The 14167-nt window shown below is 51.1% G+C and overlaps 1 protein-coding gene across 3 annotated transcripts in view; it reads right to left on the reverse strand.

The window, feature by feature from the left end:
- Positions 1–14167, reverse strand: part of MIDEAS (mitotic deacetylase associated SANT domain protein) — a 66938-nt gene that overhangs the window by 8961 nt on the left and 43810 nt on the right. For all 3 annotated transcript variants that reach the window (XM_012536244.3, XM_033440267.2, XM_033440235.2), the window contains exons 2-9: positions 12159–13831; positions 10681–10980; positions 4926–5271; positions 2889–2955; positions 2248–2390; positions 2024–2127; positions 1477–1552; positions 699–787 (exon numbers count right to left, since the gene is read on the reverse strand). In XM_012536244.3, coding sequence (XP_012391698.1) covers positions 699–787; positions 1477–1552; positions 2024–2127; positions 2248–2390; positions 2889–2955; positions 4926–5271; positions 10681–10980; positions 12159–13595 — 2562 coding nt within the window. In that variant the 5' untranslated portion in view covers positions 13596–13831. The remainder of the gene's footprint in view (positions 1–698; positions 788–1476; positions 1553–2023; positions 2128–2247; positions 2391–2888; positions 2956–4925; positions 5272–10680; positions 10981–12158; positions 13832–14167) is intronic.

Here is a 14167-nt window from a genome sequence, read left to right on the forward strand (position 1 = left end):
TTCCTGTTCTCCCTTAGGCAAGTCACTATTTATTTGGTGCCACTGGGTCTGGTGCCCACTCAGGCCCCCCTCTGGACTGAGACTTCAGAGTATGGCCACCCTACCCTAAGGTGAGGGAAGGGGCCTAGAACCAAGGGGGAAAAGGCCTGATCATTTCCATTCTTGTTTTGTTTAGAAAAAAATGTCTCTGGGGACTTCCCTGGTGGCGCAGTGGTTAAGAATCCGCCTGCCAATGCAGGGGACATGGGTTCAAGCCCTGGTCCGGGAAGATCCCACATGCCGCGGAACAGCTAAACCCGTGCGCCACAACTACTGAGCCTGCGCTCTAGAGCCCGCGAGCCACAGCTCCTGAGTCCACGTGCCACAACTACTGAAGCCCGCGCGCGTAGAGCTCGTGCTCCGCAACAAGAGAGGCCACCGCAATGAGAAGCCCGCACGCCGCAACTAAAAAAAGCCTGCGTGCAGCAACGAAGACCCAGTGCAGCCAAAAATAAATAAATAAATGTATTAAAAAAAAAAAAGAAAGAAAGAAAGAAAAAGAAAAAATGTCTCTGAAGCTACTTAGTGGCATTGACCTAACTGCTTTGTAAGAGGTCTTGGTAAGCAATTGCAGGGCCCCCCCACTGGCAGAGGGAGCCCCCAAATCATGCAGGCAGCTCCTGCCCCTCTCTTGCCCCCAAAACGGAGCCCCAGCTCACCAGCTTCTGCACCAAGAAGAAATCCTTCTTGTAGATGGCAATGCCCTTGTTGAACAGCTTCCTCTCAGCCATCTTCCACTGGTCGGAGCCTGCAGGGCAAAGAGGAAGCCAGGGTAGTGAGGGGGTGGGACTGTGAGCACTGCAGGGGCAATTCTGACCAGCAGAAAAGTGTGAGGTCATCTAGCCGCTGTCTCTGCAGGCATTCAGAGCTGGCTCCACATCCTGCTTCTGCCACCTACTAGCCATGTTGCTTAGCCTCTGAGCCTCACTTTCCCCACTTGTGAAATGGGAACTAGTAATAGAAGCCACCTCACCAGCTGTGGTACAGACTCAGTGAGACAATGCATGTGGAGCCCTTGGTGATATACCTGGCACAGACGGGATGCACCACTCGACAGGGGTCGATACCAGGGACTGCTATGATTATGCCACTTGGTCAATGTCCCTCTTAAAGCACAGTCCCCAGAATGGGACACGGCACTCCAGGGGTCCTCTAAGTTCCAGCACCTGATGCCAATTTGGATGGCACTCCCTGGGCTCCTGCCCCTTATACCCACACCCTGGGCTCTTCTACCCAGATGGGCTCCCACCTGCTTATGCCCTTCTCCCTTCCCTTGCAGGGCACAGGAAGCCCCTTGAGAGCCACCCCAGCTCTGGTGTCAGTCCCCTCACACTGGATCTCCACCCCCGCTCCACCCTGGGCTGTGACTCAACACTGAACTGAGCCCCACTGATGCTGGAGACCCCTCGAGGCCCCAGGCCCACCCTGCCAGCCCACCTGTGTAGTGATAAGTTGCCAACGGGTGGTTGTGGAGCCGCAGCGGCTTCTTCAGTAGCAGCTTATTCAGCGTTTCCTAAAAGGGAAGTGAAGAGAAGGTCAAGGCCCTGGCTGGGGTCTTGGTGGGCAAAATTCGGACCTCTGAGTAAGTTGGGCACCCACTCTTGGCCCTCTTAACTGTGGAGGGGCAAGAGGTCTGGCAGGATGGCAAGGGCATGGGGGTTGGGTCGCTCAGGGCCTCTTAAAAGAGGAAACACATGGTCCCCAAGGCAGGCAGCCACAGATAGAGAAGGCCCTCAGTGACAGCCCCGTCCGAGGGTGGGGACCCACTACCCAGGATCAGAGACTGGGGTGGACCTTGCACAGCAAAGTCTGTAGTTTGGAACCAGGGCTCCCTCAGGCCGACCCCCTACCATCCCCAACTTGGTCAGACCTTCCTGCCTGCCTCAAATCAGCTCGCCGACAGGCCTGGCTCCTGGACAGCACACACACGGATCCCTGCCAGCCTCCCCAAGGGGCCCTCCCTCCACCAGGGGCAGTGTCTCACCAGGATGTCTCCCCTGGACTCGTGCAGACAGTGCAGGGCCAGCTCCTGGTTGGTGCCAGCTCCAGGGAAAATGCTGGAGCAGGCAGCTGTCAGCAGGTCTTCCACTGGGGAGGGAGGAGAGAAAGGCACTTTTAGGGCTGGGCTGGGCAGGGCTGCATGGGGCAGAGCCTAGCCCACCCACTGCCCAATAGCCAGCCTTTGCCTGCTGGCTCGTGACGTCTCACCTTGCCTCTGCTTCTCCTGGCTGCTCTCTAAGTCCTCCCATGGCTGCCACACCAAGTCGGCCTTGTGGGAGTCTGCGGCTGCCAGGGCACGGTCCCTCATCGAGGGGATTTCTGCTTGGAACCGGGAGCCCACGTTGATCCGTCTGCAGGGGCGGAAAGGGCAGGGAGTGAGGCTTCACCATGTGGGGATGGGGAACCCTACTTCCTCCCTGAGGATGGAGAAGATGCGGGGGTAGCTGGCAGAGGCTGAGCGTGGCAAGGCTTCAGCTGGGTGTAAGGGAACCTGGCTTCTATGAGGACAGCCTGGCAAGTGGCACCTGGTGCTGTCAGAAAGGCAAGGCCCAGAGGTTGGAAAGGGGAGAAGAAGCTCCAGGTTTACAGACAGGGAAAGACTCTTGGACTGCCCTTCTAATTCCCCTCAGAGGCAAATTCAAACTGAGCTGGTCCTTTCCTTCCCTGTGACTTCCACACAGAAGCTGGGGTGGGGATCAGTGAAGCCCAGGGCTAAGTGCAGAAGCCCAGAGAGGTCTGCTCAGCCCCCAGCCCACAGAAGCCTCCTCTTCCTCGTAGGGCCCACCTGCATGCACCGGACTCCAGCTGGCCACCCTCACCCCCCGAGCCAGAGGCTGGGCTGAACTTACGGCTCGATGCTCACTGGGGTGGCCTCCCCCATCACAGAGAGGACAGGCGGGGTGACTTCAGCGCTATCTATGGGACAAAAGGCAGGTTAGTAAATGGCACCCTCTGCGCTTCAGCAAAGCCACCCTCTCCAACCCTAGGTGGCTGCTCTTTACGCACAAGAGCCACAGCAGTGACTCTGAGGTTCACACTGGGAAATCAGGCACCCTGAGTCCTGGCTCTGCAGCCTGCAGTTGTGACAACCAGCTGTGACTTTACCAAATACGTGGGTGCCTCCGTTTTCACGCCTGCTGAAAGGGGCTGTTGCTACCTATCTCCCTAGGTTGATGTGAGGATTGAATGAAATCATGCACAAAGCTGAGCCCTCGACAAATATTAGCTACTCTTATTACTACTGCTACCAGTTCCACTACTAGAGCCATGTTCTGCCCCGGGAGCGCCCACAGTACAGCATTAAGTCCAGCATTCAACTATGGTTGCTCTAGTAGAGAGGCTGAAACTTCCGCCACACAAACGAGGTGGTGAAGGAGATCACTGTTTCATAATTATCTTCTCACTTCCTTGCTGGGTTCTCTGCCTTGGTTTCTCCCGAGCTAATCTTAACGCCCTGTGTGATCAAGACACTCTCTTGCTCCAAAAGCAAAATCTGCTGACTCCTCTCTGCAACCTGAGAGAAAACTTCAACTCCTCAGCGCAGTGTTCAAGGCGGTTCCCCTGCCAGCTATGCATCCCACCACCGCCTTGCCTGGACCGTCCATCTTTGCAGGCTGCTCCCTCATGGCCCCTCGCGCTCTCTGCACAGTCCCACCTCTGGGCCTTTGCACCTCTCCTTTCTTCTGCCTAGTGTGCCCTCCCCACCTGCTTCCTAGTTCAAGCTCAGCTTTAGCCCCACCCTCTCTTCAATAAATGCTTTCCTCACCACTAGGGCTAGCAGCCTCTGCGGGCTTCACTCACTGACTGCTGATCCCACTCTGCCTGAAACTTCTGCTTTCCTGTCTCCCAGGCTTTCAAGTCAACGCCCTAATGACCCAGCACTCTCTTTAGAACAGACCACGGTGTCCCACACATTACTGGTGCCCTCACAGGACCCAGTTCAGGCTTTACACCTGAGTGCAAGAAAATCCTCATGGATGGACAGACCTCTTCTTTGCCGCCAAGCTGGTCTCAACAGCGACTTCTTCCTGCACAACCTAGGCATGGAGAGAAGCTTCCAAGCTTCCAGTAGAAGTGGAAGAGCCAAAGGCCAGCCAGCCCAGGGTGAGCCACTTCTCACCCAGACACCAGAGGGCACCAGAGAGGCATGCCACGATGAGGTCAGGGTCAGAGGTTAATCCCGGGACCGCACTGCCTCACCTCTGTGCTACCTCTGGTCGGGATTACTCTCCATCTTCTCTATCACCCTGAGATAGGATTATCCCATTTTTCAGGGGAAATGAATTCTTGTATGGAGTGGGCAACATTTTTCAGCAATTCACCACCCAGGCCAGCCAAAAGGTCTGCTCTGGGCCAAAATGACTGTTCAAGAGACACAGGAGACAGGATCTGCCACCTAATATTAAGAACAAATGTGACACACCAGGCACAATGTAAAGTGCTTTACGTGTGTTAATGCATCTGGACCTCACCACAACCCTCTGAGGTAGTTATTAGGTTGAACCATAGGAAACTGCTGTTTGTGGTTCTAAAAATAGCTGAATACATACTGGCAATTTCATCATTAACCAAACACTACTAACATCCTCATTTACATGCTGAAGAAACTGAGACCCAGGGAGTTTAAATCACTTCCACAGGGGATGGAACAGTAAATTGTGGAATTGGGATTTAAGTCCAAGCAGTTGGGCTGACACCTCCTCTCCCCAACCACAGCGTGTACTTGAGCCAGGACAGCCTCCTTCTCTCAAAGGAGACAGCAGAAGTAGAGCCCCTTTTCCCATGGCATTCCAGCCCAACCCCGGCAGTGCCAGAAGCTGAGTCTTCCCTACCCACCGCCCTCCCACAATGCCTGCCCTCACGGCTGCTGAGGGGGGATCACTCACTAGACCGGAGCAGGGTGCGATGGGCACTCTTTGGCGTGATGGGAGGAGGGGCTGGGATGCTGCTCGTCGACATGATGGCATTGAAATAGAGTCCGGAGCCTTCCCGCACGGGGCTGAGGATGGGGGGTGGTGTATAGGGGGGCAGCTCAAAGCTCCGCTCGGAGGGGTGGTCAGCTAGGCGGACAGGGGAGCGCAGGTGGCTCTGGTACGGGGTGATGTTGGAGTAGACGGGAGGGGCGATGAAAGTGCCCGCCTTGGTGGGGATGATCAGAGGCTCAGGCCTCGGCCGCTGCTTTGGTTTCCGCACTGAAGGTTCCCCCTCCAACTTGGCGTTCATGTCCTCAGCCTGGAGAAGGAAACAGGCCAAGATGGCTCAGCCACCTACAACCTGGGAAAAACTGAAGTCTTTTTTTTTTTTTTTTTTGCGGTACGCGGGCCTCTCACCGCTGTGGCCTCTCCCGTTGCGGAGCACACTCTCCGGACGCGCAGGCTCAGCGGCCATGGCTCACGGGCCCAGCTGCTCCGCGGCACGTGGGATCTTCCCGGACCGAGGCACGAACCCGTGTCCCCTGCATCGGCAGGCGGACTCTCAACCACTGCGCCACCAGGGAAGCCCCATAAAAACTGAAGTCTTGACCACTGCTTGCCAGTTTCACCTTTGGAACTTAGTCTGCCCACCACACCCACTAAGGCAAGCCTGAGACAGGAAGCAGATCCTAACGCCCTTCTTACTGCCTCCTCTAGGGCAGGGGTCAGCACACTGTCTCTGTCAAGGGCCAGATAGTATATATTTTAGGCTTCGTAGGCCACACACGTATTCTTTGGTGCATATTCTTCTTCTCCTGACCCCACCCCCTGCCCTTTTAAAATAATCCTTTGAAAAGTGTAAAAAACAGTCTTAGGGCTGGATTTGGTTCACCGGTCATAGTTGCCAACCCCTGCTGTAAAGTATGCTACAGGGCAGGGAACTATTGTAGTTCAGGGCCAGGCCTGGAACTGGATTGCTTGGACTGGGATCTACTTCCTTTAATCACCACTTAAGATACTTAACTCTGTGTGCATTACCATTTTTAACGTGGGAATAACAAATGCCTACCTAATGGGGTAGCTATGAGGACTAAATAAATGAATACATGGAAATCACTGAGAACAGTACCTGGTACATAGTAATTTCTCAATCAATACTGACTGCTATCACTACTTAAACTCCAAGCTCTGCATTAGATGGAGGCCCATATCGCGTGCCAAGACCCAAGCTAGGCATGGGACCACAGAGTGAACAGGACAGCCCTGTCCTTGAAGAACTTTCATTCTCATAGTATTGGTCCTACCTTTGCTGTCAAAGGTTAGTCCTTCTGGCTGACACTTCTCCCTGCTCGGTATGCCTTGTGGGCCTCCATACAGAATAGAGGGCAGGGCTGTACAGGAACAGAGGCCTTTCCTAGCTGCGTCCCTATCCTCTCAAGAGAGAATGGAGGCCTACACGAGTGAGTGACATCGATCATCTCCCTGGGTGCACAGGTGAGACTGGCCACGCTGACTGGGCCCAGGAACAACAGGCTTTCTCCCCGTCCCAGGTTCCAGCTCCCACAAGACCTTCCAGCAGAGGGCCCTGAGTCCCCATGAGCCTTGGCCATGTCTTTTAGCCATCTGTGCCCTCTCTGCTCTTTTACAGACTAGGAAGAAATGACATTGCTCATTCTCTCCCCCTAAGGGGAACAATATGATTGCACAGAAAAAAATGCAGTGGAGCCAAAGGCCCCCAAACTTCTAGACAAGAAATCCAACATGAACTCAAGCTAGCTGTTAATGATTTGTGATTTTATAGGGAAAATGGATTTAAACTATTCTAAATATTTGACAATATTTTTCATATTGATTGTTTGTTTATTTATTTATATAGGCTGCATTGGGTCTTCGTTTCTGCGCACGGGCTTTCTCTAGTTGTGGCGAGCGGGGGTCACTCTTTGTTGCAGTGCACGGGCTTCTTATTGCGGTGGCTTCTCTTGTGGAGCACGGGCTCTACTAGTGTGGGCTTCAGTAGTTGTGGCTTGCGGGCTCTAGAGCACAGGCTCAGTAATTGTGGTGCACGGGCTTAGCTGCTCCGCGGCATGTGGGATCTTCCTGAACCAGGGCTCAAACCCGTGTCCCCTGCATTGGCAGGCGGATTCTTAACCACTGTGCCACCAGGGAAGCCCTCATATTGATTTTTTAGGTGTGATGACATGGGAAGGAAGGAAGGAAGGGAGGGAGGGAGGAAGTAAGGGAGGGAAAGAATCCTTATGTATGGTGTACTTCAGGTACAAAACCAAAGTATTTATGGATGGAATGATGTGATGTTTGGGATTTGCTTCAAACAAAATCCAGTGGCAGGGAGAAGTAGAGGTACAAATGAAAGAAGACTGGTTGTAAAAGAGGGTGATGGCTAAATATTAGGACTCATTATACCATTTTCTCTACTTCTGTGCATGATTGAAAATGTCTGTAACACAAAGAGAGAGAAAGAGAAAGAGAAAGACCTCCCCAAAAGCCTGGTATAGTGAGAGTCCTCAGGCAGGATTCAAGAGATCCAAATTCTAGGGCTAGCTCTGCCCCTACTTGGCTGTATGATCTTAGGTAAGCCTCTGGCCTTTTCTGGACCTATTTCCTCATCTATGAAATGGGTATGTTGATCTGTGTAGTTGCTCAGGCTCTTTCCTGCCATCCTCAGGACAAGCTGCCCAAGGCTCCAGCCTCCACCACAAACTCTCCCCCAACCAGAGAACAAGATTCCAGAGAGCAGAGACTGTGCTACTCATGATGATCTTGGAGCTCTCCTTTCTGTTATAGACAACAGGCACGCAGGCCAACCCTCCAGTTGCGAATGACTAATAAAATCTAGATGCTGTACAAAACCACATTTCTGCAGGTACCAGAGAACAAATTAGTTGGCAAAGAATTAAACGGCCAAGATCCAGGGAAAAAAAAGGAAAGCCAAAAAGGTGAGCCGAGCATTTAGAATTGTGTTTTCCCTAGAGATAGATGCTGTTATGGAAGAGACAACGGAGAGGCTGAGAAACTGGGTAAAGCTTTTAATAAATTCAAGGAGCCAGCAGAATAAAAACTGGAGTTTAGAGCTTGCCAAGGAAGGAGAGCCTGGTGAACCCCTAGGCTTTGGATTGGGACTCCAAAGGGCTATATCCTCAGAATAAAGGTGAATCAGATATAGATTAGTTCTCAAATGGAATAATGCCCAGCTTCAAATCATCTGATTAAGTTAAAGTAATCCAGGATTGCTTGTGCTCTTTGCTACCTGTCAGATGCAAAGACAAATCCTCTCCAGTAGAGGAGAACAGCAACCAGAGTCTTTAATTACCTTAACAATTTTTCATATATAATGTCTGACATTCAATAAAAAATAGCCAGATATACAAAAGAGTAAGATGTGATTTAAAAACAAGAAATAGCAGATAATGAACACAGACCCACAGGGATCCCACTAACGGAGCTATGAGACATAAACTTTAAGAAGACTATGCTTGGGAATTCCCTGGTGGTCCAGTGGTTGGAACTGGGCGCTTTCACTGCTGGGGCCCATGTTCAATCCCTGGTCGGGGAACTAAGATCCCACAAGTCATGCGGTGTGGCCAAAAAAGGAAAAAAAAAAAGAAAAGAAAAGAAAACTATGCTTAAGTTATGCAATAAAATAAAAGGCAAGGTTGAGGATCTCATCAAAGAACTAGGAACTCTAAAAATGAACCAAATGAAAAATCAGGTTACTGAAAAATAGAATAACTGAAGACAAGAGTTCAATGAATGGGCTTAACAACATATTAGACACAGCTAAAGAGAGAACTGGTGAACTGAAAGATAGGTCAGACTTAAAAAAAAAAAGAAATGGAAAACATAGAAAAGTGCATGACAGACAAAATAGGGGATACAGTGAAAAGCACTAACAAAACGTGTAACTGGAGTCCCAGAAGGAGAGGAGAGAGAATATGGAGCAGAAGCACTCTAAACAGGATAAATACAAAGAGAACAATACTTAGGTTTCACAGCAAAACTGCTGAAAACCAATGACAAAAAAAAAATCTTAAAACAAGATAAAAAGATACCTTACATTCAAAGGAGCAACAATATGGATTATAGTGATTTCTCAATACTGTACCTACAATAGAAGCCTGAAAACAATGGAATGACATCTTTAAAGTGCAAAGAAAAAAAAAAAATTACCAACACAGAATTCTCTACCCAGCAAAGTTATCCTTCAAAAATGAAGATGAAATAAAAACATTTTCAGACAATCAAAGACTAATAAAATTTATCACTAACAGACTCATACTAAAGGAACTAAAGGAAATACTAAGGCATGTTCTTCAAACAGCATATAAATGAACTGAGATGGAAGCTTGGAGATATGAGAAGAAATAAAAAGCAACAAAACACTCTTAAGTATTTGAATAAATCTAAAATGAACAACAACTGAACAAAACCATAATGTTATAATGTCCTATCAATGTTAAAATATAGGGAGAATGAAAAGTCATGTCAATAATTCTACAAGTTAGGGGTTAGGGGAAAATGGAGTTAAAGGGTTATAAGAACTCTGCATTGTCCAAGAAGAGGCAAAGCACTAACTTACATTAGATTTCAATAAGCTAAGAATGCATTTTAATCTCTAGGAACGCTTCTCAACCAGAGGATTAAGCTCTAATGTCATAAGGCATTCACTATGTAATAAGTTGACTTCTCTCCTACACCTCTAGAATGGTACTAGCTATGTACCATCCTCCAGATAATTGAGAAAATGGTCACTCAAATCCCCTTCTGTAGGGCTTAATTCTCTAATAGAAATCCAGGTAATAAAGGTTGCTATGGTAATCACTAAAGGAGTAATACATAAGTATATAACTAATAAATTAATAAAGAGGGGAAATGGAATAACAAACCCAATCAATCCAAAGGAAAACAAAAAAAGAGGAAAAAAAAGGAAGAAAGAAAAGGCAGGATGGGATAGGTGGACGGCATATTTAAACCAAAGTTTATCAGTAATTACATTAAATGTAAACTGTATCAATGCTCTAACGAAAAGACAAAGGTTGTTAGAACAGATGATAACAAACCCCAATTATAAATCCAGTTGAAAGATATACCTTAAGTAGAAGGATACAGAAAGGCTGAAAGTAAAAAGATGGAAAAGATACACATCCCATCCTCCTCGCACCCACACTAAGGGAAAGAAAGAGAAATATCTGACAAAGTAGACTTTAAAAGGCAAAAAGATTACTAAAAATAAAAAAAGAAACATTTCATGATGAAGTGTCTAATCCAGTTCTAAATAAGTATGCAATTAACATTGCATCAAAATGTATAAAACTAATACTGGCAGAACTAAGAAAAAATAGACAAAACCTCAATCTTAGTGGGAGAGTACAACATACATGTTTGTACTGACAGAACAAGCAAACATTTCTATATCCCAGTACCTAGCACAAGGCCTGACCCACATTAGAGGCCAAATCAAAATTTGCTGACCTGAAATAAAAGAGATTCATACATTCTGGATTTTCCTAAACAGTCCAAATTTTAAGTATAAAATTGTCTCTTTGTCCCTCATAAGTTCATTTGTCCAAAAGTTTTGTTTGGAAAATATAAATAATACCCCATGGGTGACTTGAATCCCTCCTATACTGCCATGTTCTCCTTTTTCCCATATAATATTAGGTCACCAGGAGCACCCAGGTACTGAGCTGCTTGCATGGGGCGCCTCTCATACCTGAGCTGGGGCATCAGTCCCGGGGATACGGGTGGACCGCCTGCGGGTGACGATGACCGACGGCTTGTGTTCAGTGGGGTTCTGTTCAGGACCCTTTCCATCCTCGTCAACACCTCCAGCTTGGGCTGCCTCAGTTGGGTCCACAGCCCGCACAGGCACAGACACTGGGATTATGAGGGGTACCATCCCGCTGTCCTCTCGTGCTCGCTTGGCAGCTAAGGAAGGCTCAGAAAACTCCACCCCACACTTGGTAGTTGAAGCCAATACACTTTTCCGCTTCTCCTCAGAGCCACTGGCATCCTGGAGAAAGAGAGAGAGAGGAAATGGAGACGGTTAGAAGGTAAGTCCTGATCTGCTGGTCCGGGACCCCTAATCCCGTTTGATTCAGGGACTCAAACACCCATGACGGTTCCCAATGGTCTTTGGCAACCTGGCCTTTCCCTGACCACCTTTTCCCCCACCATATTCCCAGATACTCTCCATAACCTCCCTTCTGCCAGGTTCTCCCATCCTGGCCTGGAGCAGGAATCCCCAGATGGCCAACTCAGGCCAAAAGTGGCTAATCGATGTGTTTTGTTTGGTCTACACGGTGCATGGCACGTGAAATAGTATCTACATATTCAAAACATCTCTCTGCAAAAGAAAGCAAGCAAGGAACCTGTGCCAAGGTAAGGGTGGTCTTTGGATCTATTTCCCCACTGGCAACTGGCTGGAGTGAAGTCAAGTTCTGCAGCCTCCTACATATAGGTCTGGCCCTATAGGCTTCGAGGGTTGAGACCTCCAGTGAGGGAAGGGGCAAACACTGGCTTTGGAGTCAGATACTAGCTTCTGTCCTACCTTTGTGACCTTGGGAAATCCCACTTGGGCCTTAGCTTCTTTAGCAATAAAATGGGATAAATGCCAGCATCCCTCTCATAGGGTTTGATGAGAAATTACTTGTGATCAAAGATAAGAAACTCCAAGTACAACATAGGTGCTCAAATTCTATTCATTCTTCTTCCCCATTTAGATTGTCTTTTCTTTCCAATCAACTTTATTGCTGTATAATTTACACACAACAGAATGCACCTATTTTTAATTATAGTTTGATGTATTTTGACAAGTATAACCACCTGTGTAACCACTACCACGTTCCTGTCTTTTAGCATACTGGATCTGGAAATGGTTTCACCTCCCTCTACTTCCAAACCTGCAAGTCCCAAATGAAGAAGGCAACCCACGATGGTGTATTGCATTTTCCTGCTTGCAACCCTGCGTGTGTATAAAACCCATCTACCCTTCAGGTGTGGATACACTTACTTAGAGATTCTTTGCATGCAGAGAGTTCAAAACTCCCTGAAATGGATGGGTTCTTTCATTTCCTTCAACGAAGGGAGAAAACTGCCCTTGTGACCCTGGAGTCACTTGCTCTTCCCTGGCCCCAGACACAGCTTGCCCTGCCCTCCGCCAGGTCTGTCCCCAGCCCATGCCGCTCTCACCTTTGTGTTCTGCAGTGAGGCCAGCTCCACTGCCTTCTGGGCCAGGGTCAGCAAATTGGCCTCCTGGGACGCCCGGCGCCTCCGTCGAGTGCTCTGGATCACCCCACCCCGTAGCACCTGCCCACAGTCCCCTGTGCCCACAGCCCGCGTGCCCTCCTCACTGCCCATGGCAGGAGCCTCCCGCTCCCGGCCATTGGGTGCCAGTCTCTCCCCGTCCGACAGCAACTGCGACTCCCTCAGCTCCAGCGGGAATCCCAGAGCTTCAGGATGGGGCTGCCCCAGGGGGCCGGGCGGCGGCTGCTGCAGGGGCCAGTGGTGCAGGAACAGGTTGCTGGCGGGATCCTGCCCAGGTTGGGTGCCAGCCCCATCCAGGGTGGTGGAAGGCAGGACGCCCTCCTTAGAGAGGCGGCGGGAACGGCGGGGAAAGGCGATCTGGGCCTGAGGTAGCACAGGCTGCGGGGCTGACTCCTGCAGGAGGGCCTTGCGCAGTTCTGGGTTCATGTCAGGGTTTGGGGGGAAGGGGTAGGGTGCCAGGCTGTGGTGAGCCAGGTGGGACTGACTCAGCGGCCCGGCCGGCTGCAGGCCAAAGTCCTGGGGCTGCTGAGAGGGCGGCTGCTGCATGGGGTAGAAGTTCTCAAAGAGCTGCATCTGGGGCAGGGCCGCCTGCTGCTGCTGCTGCTGCTTCTGCGGTGGGAAGGCGGCGACAGGGTTGGGCGGCGATGGGCCCTGCCGGAAGACCTGCCGGTTCACCTGGTGGCCGAACGCCAGCTGGAAGGGCTGCAGGGGCAGCGTCTGGTTCGGCGGCTTCTTGGCCACATGGAAAGAGTTCAGGGGTGCCTGGGGCCGCCCAACCTCCAGCTGCACCTTCTGCGGCACCATCGGCCGCACAGCGTTTCCAAAGCGGTCCAGCTGTGGCCCCCCTGCTTTCTCCCGCTTCAGTGGCTCAGGGTGGTTATAGTAGGTGGAGACCCCCATGCCAGGATGAGGGCTTCCCTTGGGTCCACTGTAAAGGGGGAGGCTGTGGCGATTCCATGTCGAGTGGGGCGGAGGCTGGCCCGGCTGCTGCTGCCAGCCGCTGTCACTGACACCCCCAACCCCTCCACGCTCCGGGCCCCGCCCTGGAGCCATCACAGAGTTGGGCCACTTGACCGAGCCCACCTGCTGAGACAACATGGTTCGCTCAGACCCATACACCACGGAGTTCAGCAGGGCCAGGCTGTTGGAAGGCGGCAGTTCCACAGGCTGGGAGGCGGGGGCAGCCCCTGCCGGACCCTCGTGCGCAAAGTAAGGCTCCTCCTTCACTCTGGACGGTGGAGGGGCCGGGGGCTGCTGTGGTGCTTGCAGGGGTTGGAGCTGCTCCTTGGGAGCTGGTTCCTGGTCCCCAAAGAGGCAACGCTTCCGCTTGTTCTGAGCCTTGGGCTGGGCCTGGAGGTTCATGGTGTGGCCAACTGGGCCCCGGCAGTGAGACCTACTTCACCAGTCGCCCATCCCCTGGGGGATGGTCCTGCTGGAAGCTTGGCCCTAGTCCAGCAGCCAGAGGGGGCAGAGGAAACGCTGAATGATGCGGTCGGGCACGGGGAGAAAGAACTGCTGGCGCTTCCTTCCTTTTTGCAGAGAGGCTCTCAGGCTCCTCTACTGTTCCCAGGTCATGATGCTCCACAGGGCCCTGGAGCCTGCAGACAGAAGAACAGTAATAGTGTCAGCCACAGCCTCCCAGGATGCCCCAGAGGGCAGCACAAGTGTGAGGGGAGGGTCTCAAGGGTCCTACAGTTCCACTGCCTCCTGGGGACAAGCCCAAGGTCACAGAGCAGCATCGGTGAGGCAGGAGCCAGGACCTTGGGGGAGCTACCAGAAGGCGGCAACATCCCCCAGGGTGCTCTGGGACTCCCCCTTGTCCCACCACCTCGCCCTCCTGGTTAGTGTCCAGGACTGCTGCGTTTGGTTGTGTAACTTGCGCAATGCACAAAAGCACCTGCCGAGGGGGCAAGTGGGGCTGAGATCCAGCCTGA

This window comes from Orcinus orca, chromosome 2 (assembly GCF_937001465.1).
Source record: "Orcinus orca chromosome 2, mOrcOrc1.1, whole genome shotgun sequence".
Classification (NCBI taxonomy): Eukaryota; Metazoa; Chordata; class Mammalia; order Artiodactyla; family Delphinidae; genus Orcinus; species Orcinus orca.